This window comes from Epinephelus fuscoguttatus, linkage group LG11 (assembly GCF_011397635.1).
Source record: "Epinephelus fuscoguttatus linkage group LG11, E.fuscoguttatus.final_Chr_v1".
Lineage (NCBI taxonomy): Eukaryota > Metazoa > Chordata > Actinopteri > Perciformes > Serranidae > Epinephelus > Epinephelus fuscoguttatus.
This window is the reverse complement of record NC_064762.1, coordinates 39,919,700-39,940,702: the sequence shown is the minus strand read 5'-3', so window position 1 is coordinate 39,940,702 and position 21,003 is coordinate 39,919,700. Positions and strand designations below refer to the sequence as shown.

General features: G+C 39.5%; 1 protein-coding gene across 1 annotated transcript; it reads left to right on the top strand.

The window, feature by feature from the left end:
- The first annotated feature begins 797 nt into the window (after positions 1-797).
- brox (BRO1 domain and CAAX motif containing) lies at positions 798-20,861 on the top strand. Its single transcript, XM_049590699.1, has 13 exons — positions 798-948; positions 1,457-1,576; positions 1,862-1,968; positions 5,328-5,424; positions 7,432-7,527; positions 7,660-7,732; positions 8,310-8,415; positions 10,817-10,906; positions 12,478-12,563; positions 12,701-12,782; positions 15,232-15,382; positions 17,274-17,433; positions 17,583-20,861. Exons 2-13 carry the CDS (start codon positions 1,476-1,478, stop codon positions 17,664-17,666), a joined length of 1,233 nt encoding a protein of 410 aa, XP_049446656.1. The 5' UTR covers positions 798-948; positions 1,457-1,475; the 3' UTR covers positions 17,667-20,861.
- The last annotated feature ends 142 nt before the right edge of the window (positions 20,862-21,003 follow it).

Here is a 21,003-nt window from a genome sequence, read left to right as displayed (position 1 = left end):
ACTTTATTCATCAGAGGAGGGGATGCCCGGGGTGTGTCTTAATTTTTTATTTTATTTTATTTTATTTTTTTTTTAAATCTTGACCCTTCCCGGAGCTACAAATAGTTTTCCTTGAGCATCCCTGAGTGACTGGGGGAAAATGCGTGACCTTACATCCACCACAAGTAACTTGATTTTTTTTTAATAGTTACACCAAATGTAGTTTTGAAGCCAATGCAAGTAGCAAACAGCACAGAGGGAGTTATCACAAAAAAAACCCCAGCTAATGTCTAATGCTTATTATTAGAGACATACTTGTCTGAGGCCATTAGGTGAACTGCAGTCAGCATCCTGTTGCTTGTGCTCACAGTCCTTTGCTGGGAGAAAGTACCAGAGCATCTGCCAAAGCAGTGACAAACAAGAGACTGACTGTAAATGACCGGTATCATGTTGATAGATAATTGATAATTACTCAGTCAACTGAAGCTGATAATTTATGTTTTCATGATATAAATGGTGTCAATAAGTGAGCTGCTCCTAAAAGTTGTCTTTAAACATACACAATTGGAATATTTGGATGTCTGTCAGATTTTCAGTCATCCATCATTTTAGTAGTTCAGAAATTCTTCTAAACCTCAACAGTTAAACAGCACATTAAACTAAACTTAAATAACTGAAGGCATTGCCTTTAATAGTGATTCCAGACATGATACCAGTGACACGTCTGACAGCTGTCAAAAATAATCACATCATGGTATGTTTACAGCCTTTTGATCCACTGAACCGTGAACAAAAGAGAGGCTGATCAGAGATCTGAGATATTTTCCGGACACACGTCATGTGATTGAACCGTGCGCTTCTATTGGTCAGCTTCTACTCCGTGTTTATTTCCGGAAGTAAGTTGTTGTCTGTCTGTCAGACTTTCCATAAGGACCACCCAACCTCAAATCTACAGTGCCGGGGCGACAGGTAAACACTAACACTTAAACCATATTTATATGGATTCTTTCAGTTCATCTGGCCACATAATAAATCAGTTGTCACATCGATTTAATTAGTCATGTTTACGTTTCCAGATGTAGCCACTGTTAGCTGCTAGCCGTTGCTCTCCGTAGCTTACGTAATGGACTTTTGTCCACAAGACACATAATTGATGGTAGAAACACAATTCATAGCAGCCCTAAGTAACGCGAGAGGCGTTGTATCAATGTTTCAGCGAGGTAACTTTGTGAACGGGCAAACAGTGTCTTGTGAGAGTGCTAACACGGCGGCTAGCGAGGTCTAGCGTTCTACCATATTGTTAAGATGACGTTAGCCAAGATGACACACATGCTAAGATAGCTAATGCTGCCCACTTAATAATGACTACATCACTAAAAAATCAAAACTACGTGGAACGCCATTCAGAACGTGTTAATATCAGAAATACAATGTATTTATTAACTGCTTGTCATTCTGTATTTTTCACCTTCCTAAGGTGTGTACACATCCACAGGATGGCTCACTGGTTTCACAGAAACCCACTGAAGGCAACAGCGCCCGTGTCCTTTAATTTTTATGGAGTGGCAGGGAGCCCCGCTGCCAACAAGATATGCAAGTACGTCTTATCTCTATTTATTACACTGAAAACACTTATCAAACTGGACTGTGACTGTGTGACCATTTTCTCGGACAGTAATATCGCAGTGCACTGTTTTGTCTTGTCTCCTTACCCCCCCCAATGATGATTCAGTGTTCTGGGACATGCTACTATTATTTGCACTGTCACCCTTTTGCTTTACAAGATGGCAGTGCCTTGTTGGATATAATCACTCTGAATACTGTTATTATCAGCATATTTTTTTAGAGGCATCAGTTGATGCTGTTTGTCTGACACATTCAGTGACCTGAGGACTACCAGGGCCAGACTGCTGGAGATGTTCACTGATGTCACATGCAACCCTGAGATAATGAAAAATGCCACAGATGCATACTTCTCCCTCCTCCAAGGTGTGTTTACACTCCAGAATCTTAATGTGTAATCTTATCTATTCTTTTCTCTGTTCTTTTAAGGTGCTTACCGCTGTAAACTATTTTTTTTAACTGATATCACACATTTCAAAACAAAGTTACAAAGTGCTTTATAAGATAAACGCAATGAATCTATAAAACATGTAGGAGACAGAAAACAGTTTAAAATAATATATAAAGTAACAGTAAATACCATCAGTTATGAAACAACCAAATGATAAATGAGTTCTATGAAGGGATTTAAAACAGGTCACTGAGTTTGTCAGCCCACGATTATCAAGTAGGGAGTTCCACAGTTAAGGGCTGTGGACAGCAAAAACTTGGGCCCCTTTAGTGGCAAGTTGACATTTAAGAACCACCAGTAGAGCCTTGTGGGAGGATCTCAGACAGCATTCAGGCTCAGATGGAATTAACTGATCATCGATATAGGCAGGAGCCTGGCCATTTAAGGCTTTACCAACAAGGAGTAAAACCTTAAAATCAATTCTAAAACTCACAGGTAGCCAGTGAAGGTCAGCAAGCTTCTCTTAGTATGAGATAAAAGCCTGGCAGCAGTGTTTTGTATGAGTTGGAGTCTCTGGATATTTTGTCTCTTGATGCCAGACTAAAGTGCATTTCAGTAATCAAGTCTGGAGGAAATAACCATCACTTTTTCTAAATCTGCAGAGGCAAGAAATGACAGGATCTTTGTTAAATGTCTTGGTCGGACAAAGCAGGACTGCACCATTTTAGTTACCTGGGTATCAAAAGACAACGCAAAGTCAAATATGACACCCAGTTTATGGGCCTCTTCCATACCTCCGTGCTGGCGTTACCCATGGCCAGAGGCATTGTGTTTTTGGGTTGTCCATCTGTCCATTCTATTTTTGTGAGCATGATAGCTCAAGAATGCCTTTCAATTTCATTGGCACAACTGTCTACTTGGACTTAAGGAAGAAATTATTAGATTTTTGTGGTCAAAGGTCAAAGACCTCATCTGTCTCATTATAATGAACACAACATCTCAAGAACACCTTCAGGAACTTAGCGATAAACTAATAAGAATGTGGTTGTCGACGGTAAAAGGTCAAGGTTACTGTGACCTCACAAAAAATGTTTTGTATGGCAAAATTTCACAGAAATGTCTAATATGATGAAATGATGACATTGTATGATGAAATGATATACATTGTATAAGGGTCAAAGGTCAACTTCACGGTGACATCATACTGTTCTTCAAAAACACTTTTTCTGGCCATTACTCAAAGTCATAACTCAGTAACAGAAGGGAAGACACTTGGTCGGATACTGAATTGGTGACATGAGTCTTGGGTGTCCACCTTGAAACTGTGTTGATTGTCTAGATATTTCTATTATTTTTGAGTCATTCAGCTGCAGGACATTTTTGGATATCCAACTCTTGATTTCAGTTAAGTAGGACATAAAACAAGAAACAGGCTTCCGGCTTTAATGGGACACACAGTTGCAGATAGTCTACATAGCAATTAAAATCAATATTATGTTTAAGCATGATTTGCCTGAGCATGTATATGGTAAATAAGAGGGGGCCTAGGATAGACCCCTTCGGGACCCCACAAAAGCCAAATCACTGATACCAACAGTGTTTTTCAGTTTTTTGTTTTTTTTTTAAAAAAAAATATTGTGGTTCTCCTGTTAAATGCAAATTAAACTCTTATTGTTGGGTCAAAACACTCTTCAAAATAACAGAACTGTATTTTAATTCTGGTAGAGATCCCAACATTTCCCAAGATACCAGGAAATGTGTCTAAACTGACTTGCGAGACATTTGATTATGTCCATCTGATGGAATGGTGCAGCCATAAAAACATGGAGTACCAATGTAAACATCACATTGGTTCAATAAAGAGTTTAGGATAGAGAATATGCTGCATATGGTGCTATCAGACATGGAGGAAAAAGAAAGTGTTTCCAGCTTTTATGATACTAGGGGAACTGCATTTTTTTCCGACCTGGACCCTATTTCCCCATGTTTTTGTGTCTGTGATTAATGTGATTAATAATAACAATGTTTGAAATTGATCCAATACTGAGAGAGAGCGCTGCAGGTTGCAGCAGTGAAACAGACCAAAATGTAACCATTCGCTGCATGTAACTATACCGTCAATGTACTTCCACTTAAAGTGCTTGTTTTTGCCATTGACCGTATCAGATTGTTATTATGAGTGTCTTACAACTCTGTTTTATGTTGAAGCCTTGCTAATGAAAGGTCTTGTTCTTTAATCTTACGAGAGGTGACTTGTTTCAGGAAGACAACGGTGGAAATGCAAGTGAAAGATGCAGAGAGGAGTGCTAATTATTTTGTTGTGTTGGAATATATAAAGCATATCTTATCTAGAAGATTTTTAGTGTCATGGCTGAATATTTATCTGATTGACAGCGTGAAAAAGGCTGCAAGATTTCAGAACGAGACTTCTCATTAGTGAGACTTGGACACAAAACAGAACAGAATAAGTGAGAGGAAACGTTTAATTTGTAGAGATCCTTTCTGTAATGTTGTCAGACACTCAACAGTCTGAGCCTGTCAGTAGCTAAAACAAACACTTGGACGTAGTTGACTTAAATTAATGGGGCACACCCGCCCAGAGTGGCGATACTACAGTCTATTTTGCTGTTGCCGGCTATAGAGCTCCCTCGCAATACTGGACCAAGTTCAGAAATACACTGCCTGTTTAAAGTGGGAATATTGCACCGTTATGCTGCCTGGCTGTGCTGTGTTTAAGGTATGATTGTAGGATGGGGATACAGAGTTGTCTCGCCTTTAAGCCACCATGTGAAGTAGAGTGCTGAAAATGTATCTGTGTAAACAGAGCAGTCGGCAGGATGGGACCATGGACGGGACGGGTGTGACATTTTGAAGACGTGTTATGTGTGCGACCCACTGCGAAAGATTTAAAAATGATAGCAGTTAGTGGCTAACTCAGAGAGGAAAGGAAGAGAAGGGACTTTGTAGCTGCTCTGTATTGTGACCTCTTTGTAAAAAAGGGCCATAGATAGAAAACATGGGAAAATAGGATCCAGGTTGGAAAAACACAGTTTCCCTTTAAAGCGAAATTAAAAGAAAAACTTGATGTTAAAGAGTTAAAAGCCACATAAGTGTGCTAATACTTTACATTATTGAGCAAGGTCTTTGCATATCATTGACGAAAATCTATGATTTTATAAAAGTACTTTGCATACATACTTATGTTGATAATTATTGTAAACTGTGTTTCTGCATGTTTGCCTTCTACTACTGAATTCATTTTATTTTTAAATGTTTCTTTGGACCTGACTGACTACTGCCTCTCTTTTTTAAATATTGGTTCATGATACAATAGGCTTTATCATCTCCTTGGATGGAACTACACAGGAGAACAAGATGAGGTTCATCCAGAACTTCAAGTGGACTGACACCTTACAAGGAAACACACCAAGGTAACTGAATAGTTTAGGTCTCATTAGAAGCATTTAATTTAGTGTTCATGGTTGCGTGGCACGGTCATGTGGATGGGTTACACTTTTAAGGATGGGCAGAGTAAACAGTTTAAAATGTTTATTCAGGACACCTTTCACACCTCTTTGAAAGGTGTTTCATTTATATTTGAAGCACTGCCCATGGCTGCAAGTATGAAGGAATACTGAATGAGAATTTCTGGTCAGAAGTGATTACTAACAACTGGGAAACACATCAAAAACATGACTTCACTCTTACTCATGACTTGAGAGGCAATCTAGTGAACACACAGATAAACATTGAACATCGGTGTTGTTTACTGTGTCTAATCCTGTGTGACGGTCCTCACAGCAATGAAAACTACACATAACCCAGCTCTATTTAGCTCATCACATTTTTACCACAAACGCCAATAAGATATAAAGAGGGCCCTTATTAAAACCATCTTAAGTGCATGGTCTTAAGTGTAGTTACACCATGTCCAACTCCACTTTTGCTTGTTAAGCAGCACATAATCTGGGCAGTTGGTTTTAGTCCTTGAGTTGTCATAAAATGTGTTTTGGGTGTAAAAATAAATTCAACCAACCAACCAGTGTCATCTCCCATTCCCTTTAAAAGCCAGTTGCACCTGGACCAGGCACACTGCTATTTACTTGGTGAATTTGACAAATTGGAGAAGCAAGCGGATGTGTGCTGAGAGTAATGCAGTAAGGGCAGTAATGTCACTGCAGCAAATATATACTGTGACATTTAAGAAACAAAACTTTAGTTAAAGATCTGTAATTATAAACTTGACAGAGGAAAAAGAACAAAACTTTTAGCATCTGAAATAATAAATGAAGTTACACTACCCCTTGTATTTAAGTGTGCAGCTCTGCTTTGATCTCTGCTACGTTCACATTTTACACAATGTCATGAAAATGATCCTAATTAATGATGTATTATTTCACCCATCCGTGTATCCCTGTATGTGAGTCAAGCAGAATGTCCACATGTTGTGAACCTGCCTATGTAGACACACCTTACTAGTGGGGTTGGGAATCACCAGAGGCCTCATGATACAATACTATCCCCATACTTAGGTCATGATACAGAAGTATTGTGATTTTAAACATTTTGTAATATGTTGAGTGTTGTGATAAATATAATATATTGCAATGTATTTGTTAATCTTTTTCCAACTGCAAATTAGGTCCCCAATGGAAAAATTTGTCAACATCAGTTTTATCTAATAAAGTTTTTGGTTTGTTCATTTCAATTAAGACATTTTTCTACAACAAAATGTATCTAGTGGACTGAAAAAGCAGTTGAGTCTCTGATTCTAATAGGCTGCCAAAGGCTTAATTTGTATTTGCAATATTTATGTGATATTATTATTATTTATATGATAAAAAAATTAATATTTGGCATTCATCTGTAAGTATAGTATTGCCACGCAAAATACTGTGATACTATGCTGTATCAATTTTTGGCCCCACCCCTAGTGTTATCTATTATCTCATTGGATCTAATCCTGTGTTAATACCTCACAGCAGTGAAGACTATACATAACCCAGCTCATGACATTTTTACCACAGAGTCCTATGAGACATAAAGAGGGTCCTGTTTGAACAATCTAGAGCACATGGTGTAAAGTGCATGGCAAGAATGCGTGTCCAACTCCACATTGCCAGTTTAGCGAGACAGTATCTGGGCAAAAGTAAGGCACAAGGAGCAAAGGGGCTGTCTTTAGTCCCATAATCAATCATAGGTGTGTTTTGGGTGTAACATGAATTCAACCATTCAGATATATACAGTTTCACTATGCTGTGTGCCGCTTTGCGCCGGGTGTAAGATAGGACCTGCTGACTTTCTGATCATAGTCGTTACAACCTACATCTACAGTAAGCTGTGTCTTGTAGGTGCTGCTCCTTTGTAATGTTAGCATTGTTGACTTGTGTGCTTCTAGCAGTCTGCATAACCTGCCATCTTTCCATACTCTCCTCCAGTGCCCAGCAGGATGCAGTCTTTGAACTGGTCTCCATGGCCTTCAATGTAGCCCTCTGGTACACCAAGTTTGCCTCGAGACTAGCGGGGAAAGAAAAGTATGTGGTTTTTTTTTGTCTGTATTGTTATATTAATTTATGTAGCATCAGTCAAACACTGAGTAATCCTTTAAATTGTACACTGCTTTGTTACTATACTAAATGTCTGTTACTGTCATGATTTCCTGTTAGCATAACAGAGGCTGAAGCGAAAGATGTTCACCGGAGCCTGAAAGTTGCTGCTGGTATATTCAAAACCCTCAAGGTGAGCTACTGCTACAGACAGGCTTCTCCATATATTATTCTGGAGCTGTGGGACTTGGATGTTTGGTGCTGTGATGACAACTCACCCCCAGTCTTGCTCTTAATATTTCCTGATATGAGTTATTTCTGTGGTATACTTAAGAACTAAATTGACTGTTCACTAGTATCTGTTTTATGTGAATAATTAGGTCTCTGAATTAATATTGGGTGCTTTCATAAGCTCCTGTTCTTGCACTTTTTACAGAGAAAACCCTTAATAAAGTATATGTTAATAAACTCCCTTTTAGTGACCCCAATGTGCCATTTTGCAAATAACGTATTGGTCTAAAGCAGAGGTTTTCAAATTTTGCTGCACTTTTTTTAATTAAAAAAGAATATAAAAATTTGAAAAATTAGCATTTTAATAAAGGACCAGAGATGGCAGCTGATCTTGTTCCTTCTGTTGGCAGTACACAAGCCTCAGTCAGATCAATACAGTCTCTTAAACACAAAAGCAAAGAAATGCATAGATAAACAATACATTAATAACTTAAAAGCTGATTTTTAAAACGAGAAATTCTCTGGCATGTTTGCCACAGGAAGTCCACATCCCTCGTCTCATCACCCCAGCCGAAAAGGGCCGAGATCTGGAGCCCAGAGCCACTGATGCATATATCATCCAGTGCCAAGCAGAGGCACAAGAAGGTACAGTTGCTTCAGGCTTCAACTCTGCTCTAGCTACAATAAGGCTACATGTGTATAGACCTGTACTTATTAGCCATAACTAACCTGCACCAGGCATGCTCTTTGCGTGTCAGACATATTTCTATTAGATTAATACACATTGTTTCTGTTATTATATCTGTGTCTCTTATCCAAAAATCCCCAAAAAATATTTCACACTTATACTGTCTGAGTTGCATATTGCGTTGCTGTTGCTTTGTTGCTTACTGTGGCATTGTGACATGATACTGACAATATCTGTGTGCTTTAACAGATCAACATTCAAGACAGAATGTCCCCTTAAGAGGCAACACATTTTATCTTACACATCATATTATAACCTGAAATAATACAATCTGAATATTAAAGGGATAGTTCCAATTTTTTGAAGTGGGGTAGTATGGGGTACCTATCCATAGACAGTGTATTACAAACAGCAGATGTTTGTCAGCACACCCCCAATTTGGAGAAGCAGGCTGCAGTCCCACAATGGATACTCAGCAATATACTGCTGCTATACAAGATGTAACTAAAAAAATCATTATCAGTTTTAGTGTATGCTGTATTGAAAATATATTTAATGCTTTACCTTAGTGTCAGACAGTGATTTCCAACTGGAAATATTAAGTCGTTCTATCGCTCTCTTCAAAGCCAGACTCCATTGAGAAAACTAGTGATTTAACATCACTGAACACAGGACTGGTCTACCACAGCCTCAAACAGTTATTAGGGCCCGAGCACCATGCGGTGCGAGGACCATATTGAAATGCAAGGAATTCTTCTTCTTCTTCTTAATAAGTGAAATAAATTGCCTTTGGGAGGGACTTAACATACTCAAAACTCATGAAACTTTGCGGACATATCAGAAATGGTGGAAAATGCTATATTTAAGGCGTTGCATGCTTGGTTGTTAAAAACCATACCGCGCTGATACGTCACTCTGTCACCGCTGTGAGAAAAAATACATACCGTCACAGCCCAAGTCACACGTGCCGGTGCATTTAAAAAAAGGCAAAAAGGCAACGTGACCGGCAATTTAAAAAAAAAAAGAGGGTCAACATCGGGGTAGCCTTTCCCAGGTGGAGAGAGCTGCTGAAGGAGAATCACAGCTAACAGCGGCTAGCAGCTGTTAGTGATCAGCGGCGCTAACAGCTGTTAGCGCTGTTAGTGCTGTTAGCGGCGCTGGTCACTAACAGCAGTGTTGTGAGGAGAGGGATGAGGTGTGTGAGGTTGAGCCACTTGTCAGTCGTCAAAAGACAAGACGTGATTGGTTTGTTTTGATTTATACCCGCCCCAACAGTCCTACATTGTAAACACAGCCAGAATGGTGAGGAGGGGGTTTGTCAACTCGCGTCGCGTGTGTCTGTGTAGGAGCCTGAATGAATACTCCATGAAGCATCAGATGACATGGTTTCATCAACGTTATCATAGCTTTTTGGTACCCAGCAGCTACCGTTGTTGCAATACGCGTTTGAAACAGTGAGGCGCTAGAGTGTGCTATCCGTTTGAATGCAATATACAATCTCAACACTAGATGGGAGAAATTCCTACACAATGCCCGTTTTATAGGTTTGGCTTCAAACTTGGTTTGTATGAGCTTGACTACGTTGTGATCAAAAATTATTACAAGATCTGCCTCATGTTGAAGGGCACGCCTGCTGTGGAGCATTGAATTTTGATGTCTTGCCATGAAACACAAAATTGCTGTAACTTTGAGTAAATGGTCCAATCTCCACCAAACTTCACAGGATTCATAATAGTCCCGCCCTGAACACATCTATCCAACCATATTCCTCGATAGTCATAGCGCCACCTAGCGGTGACAAAAAGTACGTCTTATCAGACACTTATCTTTTGATTTACCTGAAATTTAAATGCTGTGTTTTATATTCGATGTACAAAAACATGACATATCAATAGTGTGTTCTCCAGCGCCCTCTAGTGGAGAGAGGAAATTGTACAAAATGTGAAATAGGCCATTACAGCCCCCACACTTGATGAAGGATATGCCATGTCACTGAGTGCTGTGCCTGACTTTAACAGAAATGAACTGTTGCATCAGCCGGCGTCCTGCCACCACACCTGAGTTGCGCAGAGGTGTGATGGCCCCGTTCATCGCTGCTTGCAGCTTTAAGTTTGTTTTGTTTGTGGTATTGTGTGACCTTTTGTAAGGGTTAGTTCAGATTCACCAAAGTCACACTATAACACAAACTAACTAAACTAACTGATTGAAGCAGCAGCTGACCAACATCTGAGTCCAGTGACAGCAGATACTCATCACCATGATAAATATTACATCAATAATGATTGCTTATCATTTGTAAAAATGTATTAATTTGTATCCATATTTTAGGTATTCACCATCTATTTCTCTTTTTTATAGTGACAATTGCCAGAGCGATTGAACTAAAGCACAACGCCACACTCATCGCAGCACTGGCATTTGAGACGGCAAACTTCTATCAGAAAGCTGGTCAGTATTTTGACACTTGTGATTTTGAAAAGATTTATTTAAGTATTTATATTTGGCCATTATTTTTTATACTTCATGTCAGTTTTGTGTAAAATACTGTGTAATAATCAGAGCTGTCATGGGAGGGATGCGAGGCTCTGTGCGAACTCGACACGGGAGGTCCTTATCACTGACATATATATCCTGTGGCCATCCCAGGTTGTGAAGCACAAGTCTGTAGAAGTGCAATGCACTTGCATTATGGTTAACATTGAGATAAAACATTTCAAAATTTGGTGTAAAGGTTTAAGGGTGTGTTTTTTTAACACTTCCGTGCTGGCGATAGCTGTAGCCAGAGGCATTACGTCTGTGGTTTGTCCTTCCATCTGTCCATCCCATTCTTGTTAACACAATATCTCAACAACACCCTGAGGAAATTTCCTCACATTTGGTGCATACGTTCACTTGGACTTAGGCTTTGAACTGATTAGATTTTGTTCGTCAAAGGTCAAAGTCATTGTGTCCTTGATTCTGTGTCATTCTTGTGAATGGGATGTCTTAAGAACTAGTGATGTCATGAGAACCGATACTCACGATACCTTTCGATTCCATGATGGAAAAAAATGGCGATACTCATTTTTTTGAAAAACCGGAAGAACCGATACCAGCTTAAGAATCGGTGCTATGACTCTTCCAGAACTGATGGGGGCAGTATACGCCATATAGCGTTACAGTCCATGCCTACATTCAGAGCGAGGGGGTGACAAGGAGGTAGAACTACACATGGCATACCTACACGTGAAAGGATGGCGGAAGCAAGCGCTTGAAAGTAAGCTGGTACGGTCCAGTACTGCATACCACTAAAAGATTCAGTGGCGATGCGCAGTACCAGGAAGAGGAGAGAGTGGCTGCCTGCTAAAGCCCACATTCAGAACCAGTGTGCATGAGTGCAGTATACTCCCATAAATGTCCTAAACACAGAAAATAAGAAAATCCAGGCAGAGATAAATACACGTGATGACTGAGACTGTATGAGTCGAAACATTGAGTCTATACAGGAAAATCCAGCCTAGTATATTTCTAACTGCACTTTGTTAAACCCACAAAACTTTTCAACGGTATTATGTATACCCAACTGCAGTATAATAGGGTGGTCTCATTTGATAATTTTTACTTAAAACCAAAGAAAATTAGTTTTTACAAAGTTTTCCTTTCAGTCACAATGGCACCTTTTAGTTTGGCACCAGTGTCATGTTATGTTTGGGGTGCTGCAGTTGCTACCTGGATCAGGTCCTGTGCCATGTCCTAAGAGTAACACATGCTCAGAGTGCATCACTTTGTTGCAGTGCCTTTGCTAATCATATCTTTTAGTATACAAACCAAAAACTGCTGCATTTGTGTAAAACTGACAGGAAGTATGTTGGATGTAATAAAAGGCCCTTGCAAAGTGTGGTGCCCTTTGCAGCTGCACCACTCTAACACACCATGTGACAGCTATAGTAGTAATGTGACCGTTGGTCAGTCACCAAGAGAGTGCTAAAGCTATAACTCTTCTATAAAAGACTATTAAATGTCAGTATTTCTGTCTGCAGACCACACATTGAACACCTTGGAGCCAGAGTGCAGTAGCAAATGGAGGAAGTACCTTCAGCTGAAGCAGCACTTTTACATGGCTTATGTAAGTTCATGCATATCATAATGCAGTTTAGCAGACTTTTGTCCCTGTAAAAGAACCTTGGATGGAATCTGCTGTCTTTACAAAAGAAAAGAAAGACAAATAAGGCTCCTGATTGTACTCATTCATTGTGTTTACAGGCATACTGCTATCATGGACAGACACTGCTGGCAAGTGACAAGTGTGGTGAGGCTATAAGATCTCTGCAGGAGGCAGAAAAGTGTATGTATATCTGTGTCTTGGATTCAACATTTGTGTCATCCATTGTCGCACCTAAAAATTTTGCTTTTAACCACATATTGTATTCATGTATTTGTACATGTTTTTTATGTATCTGTTCATCAAGTTACCTGCAGCCAATAATTCAGCTTCAAGCAAAGAAGCAAAGAAACAATGAACCTGTCATTGTTTCTTTGTCACCAAACACATTAGTAAAAAGTATGTTGTTATTCTTTTAGGCTGATTTTAATTAGGGCTGCACAATTAATCATAAAAAATAAAATCATAATCTCGGTTCATACATTTGTATAATCACTCCCATTTCCCTATACATTCATGTCATGCTGCATTCACATGTGGCTTATTTGCTGCAGAACATTCCCAGTTACTATCAAGTGTTTCCTCTCTCAATGGGATCCCCCACCCCCCAAACAAAACAGAATATTCTGTTTATGTTTTTTACCTACTGTATGTGCACTCGTTTCATTTTAGATCAGTGTGAGAGCCTTTACTGTGTTTTCCTGTTGCTCGTCACAGGGGCAAAGAGAGAGAGAAATGTGACCATCACAGGCGATGTTTCTTGAGTTAACAACCTCTTGTTACTTTATTGTAAGGGAAGTAAAATCTTCCAGATAAGTATAATTTATCGTTGTAATCCACCTAAAACCAAAGATAGATACATATCAACCCCAAACTAGTTGAGCTGAAATTGACAGGCTCCTCTCCCTCCAACACGTGTGTATTGTGGCTCAGCTCATGTCTGTGAAGTAGACATGAGTTTTCAAAGTGTCTATATGTTCAGAACTTCTGTAGCTTTGAACTGAATCTCTGTGGATTGAAGTTTTGTTTTTATCCTGTGTTCAGATATCTGCTGCATTTTGCCATTTCATGTTCACTTTCAGATGAATAGGATTTGTGTTAAATCACTGCAGATGAAAACTCAATATTTACTGGTGTGGCTGCTTCACAATAGAAGCTATTAAATAATAAAACAATTTGGGACTCTTATTGTGGAGAATTTATAGTAAAATGAAACATCAACTGTTTTACAGTGACTTAACTCAAGACAAGCGCGTCATAATGGTCTGTGTATGTTATTTATTCTACACCTGTAACTAAGCATTTCAGTTCATCACTTTGATGTTCTAAACTAGGCACAAAAAGAGACAAAAAGGGTTTTTTTTTTGTTACAAGAGACTTTCAAGTTTAAGTCCAGCACCTTGATATGTCTTATGTTAGTGTCATCTGTTAAAGCGCTATCTCAACAACAAGCAGACATGTTTTTCACTTGAGCATCTACGAGTTCAATAAATGTGTTGTGTGAAAGAATGGAGATCTCAATTATTAGGGGGAAAAAAAAATTGTGATTCACATTTTTAGCAAAAACTGTGCAGCCCTAATTTTAATACACTCATCGTGTCTTGTTAATAAAAGTCACTCAGATATGCTCCATGTGACATGAATGCAGTAAGTGTGATGTAACACTATGTACAGCCTGGGTCTTCAACAGGGGGAGCCAGGACCCCTAGGGGTCGCTCAGAGTTACTGAGAGTTTTTTTCCCCTTTTAAAATATTCACATAAGTCTGAAAATACACGTTAACATGAATGCAGCATGTTTTGCCTTTGGCAACAACTTAGCCACCTGAAAAGCAGGTACAGTTTAAGGCTATAGCCCAAAGGCTGATGTGGCTCTCTGCTTTACAACCTCAATCTGCCCGGTTTAAAATCCAGTGCAGTTCAATTCAGTATACACAGTAGTGGGCCCCTGCTCCACTTCTCTTTCAGCTAAGAGGTCCATGGCCTGAAAAACATTGACAGAATATTATGCATGTAATCTTTATTTCAAGTCCATTATACAAGATTGACTTACACAATAAAGCAGGGTAGAGTTGAGATTGTGCAGTAATATTACTGTTAGTGCTTAGAGAATAAATTGTGTGCTCACTTGGGTTCAGGTGATATGGAGAAAATAAAATATCAAATCATATTTTTCAGCAAATACCTAAATATCTGCATTGCAATGGTTTGACTATTGGTGCTTTCTGAAATTTTCTGATGAATAATCATAAGTAATGTGGATATAATCACTACATGATTAAAGGCAAAGAGTAGAACAGCTGAAACAGTCTAAATTCAGAAAATGGCATCACTGTACTGTAATGTAGTCTTTAAAACCAGGAAAACACATTACCATATTTGAAATCCAAGAAAATAGCTACTCTAATATTACAATAATGATATAACCTGAATATACTGCTCAGCTCTAGGTTATGTAAGATGTAGTTGACACTTAATGAATTTTTGCATATAGGGTATCATTACACAGGTGTTTCCTGTGTTTGTTTCCTGTGTGTTGCTGCATCATCTCATCATGAAATGAAGAGCTTTGTCGCTTCCCTTGCTTCACTGCCTGGATTTGTTATTTATTAACTTGAAGGCTTCTCTGTTTAGGTTACTCCCGTGCCGAGGCGCTGTGTAAAGAGTATCGTCAGACCAAAGGCCCAGGAACCACAGCCAAACCATCAGAGCAGCTGTTCTTCCTCAAACTGGGCGGCCTCATTAAAAACACGCTGGAGAAGTGTCAGAGAGAAAATGGCTTCATGTGAGTCAGTCAGGGCAGACACATACACTCTTGCATGTAGACTGTATATTGTACATACGCTGTTGTTCTTAAATGGAAACATCTTTATCTGTGACAATGTGTGAAACACAGTTATTGTTAAGTGGGAGCATTTTAGGTGAAGCTGCTTCATTTTCACAACATTTTCTATAAAAGTTAGTGGTGTGCACACTTTTTAGTTGGATGTACATATTGTATTCCCCAGTTGGAACATTTTTGGTTGCTAAATAGGGCTAGGTAAGCCTTAAGCCTCAAGAAGTGATCGAAATGATCAAAATTAAAATCTACATTTTTTCTAAGTTGTCCACTCTGAAATTTAAGCAATAAACCATGAGAGGCTATGGTTTACAGTGACTTTAGAATGGCCAAGGGGCGTTGATAGGCACAACATGGGGCTGAGTTTAAAGCCTGGGCCAAATTACCAGCATGAGCAGTGCATATGTGTTGCAGAATCTTTTGTTTTCAGTGCTTGTGTTTCCAAGTTAGAGCAGCCACACTGCCAACATGAGCAGCGCTGCTCAGATGCGCCTCAGCTGTGGAACATCCACAGAATAAAAGTTTCGCCTATTTTTTTCTGTGTGACGCATGCGATTTTCAGCAAAAATTGTCTTTTGATAATCATATTGAAAATATACAAACTTTGACTACAGTTTCAATGTCTTTATCTGTCACCGACATGGAATTTTTTTTTCTATTCCACCTTTCCTGTTTCAGTTTCAAAATAAAAACACTTTGACAATGTTTCTGTCAACAAAATCCCCTCGTTTTTTGATAGAGGATTGTGTGAAATATTTGCATGACCATGTTGACAATGCAGTGGCTTGCACAGCTCCATAAATGAGTTGGAGTATCAGCATTTAACTGTGGAAATACTGTAGTTGTATTAGCAGGCCGCTCTGCAGCAGCAACACTGTCTGTGTGAACACTGCACACTGCGTGAACACTGAACACTATGCAAGCCGCAGGAGATCTGCGAGTTAACCGTCACGTACTGCTCATGCAGGCAGTGTGGTCTGCGCATAAAACCCCCTTTACCATTCTAAAACCAGTGTAAACCACGGCGTCAAGTGGCTTATTGCTTTTTTATTAGCTGTTACGTACCTGGCAATGTTTCATAAAATGAACACCCAGAAAAAAATGCAACAATGTGTTGATAACAATCATCCTGCCTATCCAGGGTATACCCCGCCTCTCACCCAATGTTAGCTGGGATAAGCTCCAGCCCCCCTGCAACCCCTAGCAGAATAAGAGTATACAGAAAATGAATGAATGAATGATCATTCTTTCTCCAGGCAATGTAGTTCTTGCTGCAGTGGAAAGTGCCATCTGTTTTACAAAATTGCGGCAACATGGAGCGATATAAGTTAACCTCTATGGGCTCTGGTATCCGTACCATTAGGAGTAAGAGATATAAAGTTCCCATCATGTTGTGCTCATTTTCCACAAGCTTGCTAGCAATGGACAACATAGTGAGGGAAAAGTGAGCGTAATAGTCTACAACTAAAAACATGTAGGCTAGCTGAAGTTGGTTAGATCGTTGGTGTATGGTTTATTGGCCGGCAGCAAAGTGACAGGACACAGAGTTGATCCCCTGCTGCTCAAACATAAATCCTTGAATGTTCTGTGTTTCCTTCACAGCATCTTTTTGAGTTTTTGTGCGTTCATGAAATGACTGTATTGCGTAATTCTGGCCATATTTGTCCTGGCAAATGGTGGATGATTCAGGCTTCAGTTAGCAGTAGCTCTCTTGAGCTCTGTGTCTCAATAGTTACAATTGATGCAGAGTATTTTACAGTGACTTCAAACACGGCTCAGCCAATCATAACAAAGCCTTTAATTTTTTCTAATGTTAACACTAGATATATTTCCTCAGATACTTCCACAAGGTCCCAGCTGAGGCGCCTCAGCTGGAGCTGAAGGCGAGCTACGGCCTGGCTGAGCCAATCCCCTTTGAGCTGCCGCCTCTCAGTGAGCAGTGCACTGCTGAAGTCTATGCCACCTTTGACCTGACCAAGGGAGCCAAAAATGACAAGGTACTGCAGTTCCCCACCTTTATTGCAACGTAGGCTGGGATACAGCATTCACAAACACCTTATCAAGTCTTTACTCTGAAGAAAACCGGATTAATAATTTCCATCTGCTTCTGACGCTGTTTTGTTTCACATCTGTGTGACTGTTGTAGGCCAAACCCAAGGAGGAGGAGGTGAAACCAGTGAAGGAGCCAGATCTGAAGCCTCAGAAGGACACAGGCTGTGTCCTCTCCTAAACTCTTCGCACTCTCCACTTTTAGCCTCATGCTTCAGTACCATCTATTGTAACGATGGCATTCATATTTCTCTTTATGTAAACCTCCATAGGAAAAATGTATTTTTTTGTCATATTAATCCATGGTGTTTTAAATTTATGCTGTGTATTGTATTTGGGTATTACAGCCAGTATCCTAGCATATAAGCCAGAGCCAGTCAGCAGAAATGATGACTTTGAATTAGGTCCTCACATGTGGGAATTACAAGTAAAACGATGATAAATAAGCCTTATTGGTAAAGTAGTCATATTAATGGTGCCTTTGGCTGCAATGTAAACCTGCTCACTGTGGCCTCTTGTACCCCTTTTCCACCAACATGGAACTGGTTCCATTCGGGTTCCTGCCCCTTTCGTTTGAACAGTTCAGCGAGCAGGCTCAGCGGGAAGCACAGTGACAGCTGCATTCATTGTAATATAGTTACCAAGTTAACTGCGCAGATGGGGAATCTGAAACATTTTTTGCTGACATTAGATATTACACAAAAGCCAGAGACTGTGTCGCGTTAAGTTGCAGTGAGCTGTAAACTCACCACTTCTCAGTATAAGAAAAGAGATAATGTTATCTCAGAGCCTTATGATGCAGAGTCTCTCCTCATCTCTGCTGCTGCATCTCCAGCTACCTGTAACAAAGAGTAGCGTGAAAGCAAAGGGCGCTCACTCTGCAGCAAAATCTGAGGGCCAAAACTCCCCCAGTAGTACACTGAACAACACACTGACTAGTAAAAAAAAAAAGACTGCTTGACATGAAGCAATCTCAGTTGATTCAGGGGTCTCTGACTGATGGTTCGAATCTCCAACTTTAAGGGGGCAGCTCTATAGTCCACGCTTGTTTATTGGATAAAAACAAATATCTGTAATAATAGAACAAAAGCTCTCGGGTAATCAATGAGATCCACCATCTTGTTACCACTAACTACTGGTGATGGCCAAATGAAGCCTCATGAAGCATTGTCTTTGTTTTATAAGCCTACTAGATGATGCTTTTTGTTCAACAAATGGTTGAATTGCCATCCTTTGAGCCTCTTTCTTTAAACCCGAGAGCACCGTCTAGTGGGCTCATGAAATAAAGAAAATGCCTCATGAGGCTTCATTTGGCCATCACTACTGTCTACGTCTGCTGTGCATAGTGCAACACCATCCAATCTCGATGACAGTGTTGCCTCTCAATACTGGTGGACCAAGGTTCCAAAAACCTGAACAGAACCGGTTCAAGAACGAGAACTAATTTGGTGTAAAAGGGGTATTACAGAAGTATCTGGTTTTCACCTTTCTGGCCCTAGAGTGCTCTGGTCTAATTAAAGAGGACTCAAATATTGGACACTGGCCTACTAAACATGCTGAGAAACGGCCTCAAGATATGGATCTAAACAAAGACACAGCAGAAAACTCTGGAAACTCACAATCAGCCTTTATCTTAAAATACTGTTAGATGATTTGAATGCATTTCAACACATGATACTGAACAAAATTGAAATTTCAATCAATAGTGGACAGACAAAAAACAACAGGACTGCATGTGTCATTGCTGGTGCATTTGGTTTATATTAGCTGTAGCAGTTTACAGTCAACACTTAATTTGGATCACATGATGTATGTACCGTAGCTCTTTTTGTACATGACACAACATAGCTGTTTTTTTTTAACTTCTATTCATTTAAGAAAACTTTATTACTGGATCAATCATTCTATAACATGCCTAGGGAATCTGTGATATATTCCTGCTAGTAGTAGATCTTAATTTATTTCTGTTGTTATGTAATGATATTTTAGTTGAAAGCACTTCTGACAGTATACAGTTCTATGTCAATCAAATCCTTTGTTTCAGGTGATGTTGATTTTAGCGTTTCAGTGGATGCACCAGAACACCCACTAATACATACAGTAAAATGCTTACATCCGGGCCACACTGCCTGTGTGCTCACACATGCTGCTCACACACTGCCTGTGTGAGCAGCATGTGACGTCTACCTTGCTGAACTGCTGCAGCTCTCATGTGTATGGTGTTCAGGATTCCACACAGACAGTGCTGCTGCTGCAGAGCTGCCTGCTGCTCTGCCTTCCACAATTAAAAGACAGTACTCTACTAATTTATGGAACCTGAAAGCCACTGCCTTGTCAGCACATATTTCACTTCACCTTTTATCAACAAATGAAGGGATTCTGTCGACAGAAACATTGTAAAAAGCCTTGTATTTTAAAATCGAAATAGGGAACGTTGAGTTAAAAAGATTATATTTATCCAACTGTGACTGATAAAGACATTAAAACTGTAGTAAACTGTACGGTATAATTATGATTATTAAAACACCATTTTCACTTTATATTTTTGCTGAAACTGCATGTTACACGGAAAAAAGGAGACAAGACTGCTGTTCTCCACTGAGCAACGATGCTTACGTGCTTATGTACCTACTTTAACTTGTTAACATAGGCACCAAAAACAAATAAAAGAGGTTCTGTGACACGCACGGCTCTGCAGGCAGTGTGGCCTGGGCGTTACAAATGTAAACTTTTCAATTGCTGAGAAAGTGCTGTTGTCAATAGCTGACACAATGTATGTACACTACATCTATTGAGTGTTTCCTTTAAGACAGAGATTGGAGAATGAGCATTATCAGATGAAGTGTGGTGTCTTAATTATTTTATGTGCTGCTGAAGAGCTACTCCAGCTGATTGATGCTGTCAAAACTCTCCCGCTTTGAAAATAAAGTCGTGTCGGTTAAACTATCAACTACTGGAGACTTGCGTATATTGTATTATACTACCCATATGTACTCATTTATGCCCCTACATGTATATTAGCTTCCCTGAGCTAGACTCCAACAGCAGTGAAAAGCAGACAAGCTGTCTTGCTGAATTTATTATAGCACATTGTAACACTTTTGCATTTTATGTTGAGTTGTGCAGGGGTTGCAGTGGGGATCTGATGGAGTTATAATAGCCAAGCCATGTAAACATTGTTCACTTTACCTGGAACAGCAATTTAAATGATAAGAAATCAGACCAATGCTAGACCTTTATCCTTTCAAGGCATCTGTTTATGAAAAGGGTGTGTCAATTCACTATTCCACTCTTGTAGCTCATTATTCTTTCTCTAATGGTGTCCTTCATGTAAAATGTATTTCTATAGCAGTATTAAATCATCCATAAAACTCCATTCTTCCATGACTTGTGCTAATGTATGTCAACATGATTTAAAGGTGTAGTTGGTAATGTTATATAAACTTGTTTTTGTGGTGCTCTCACAATATCTGACAGTAGTACGTGAGGCAGATCATCTGTGGGGGGAAAAAAGTCCA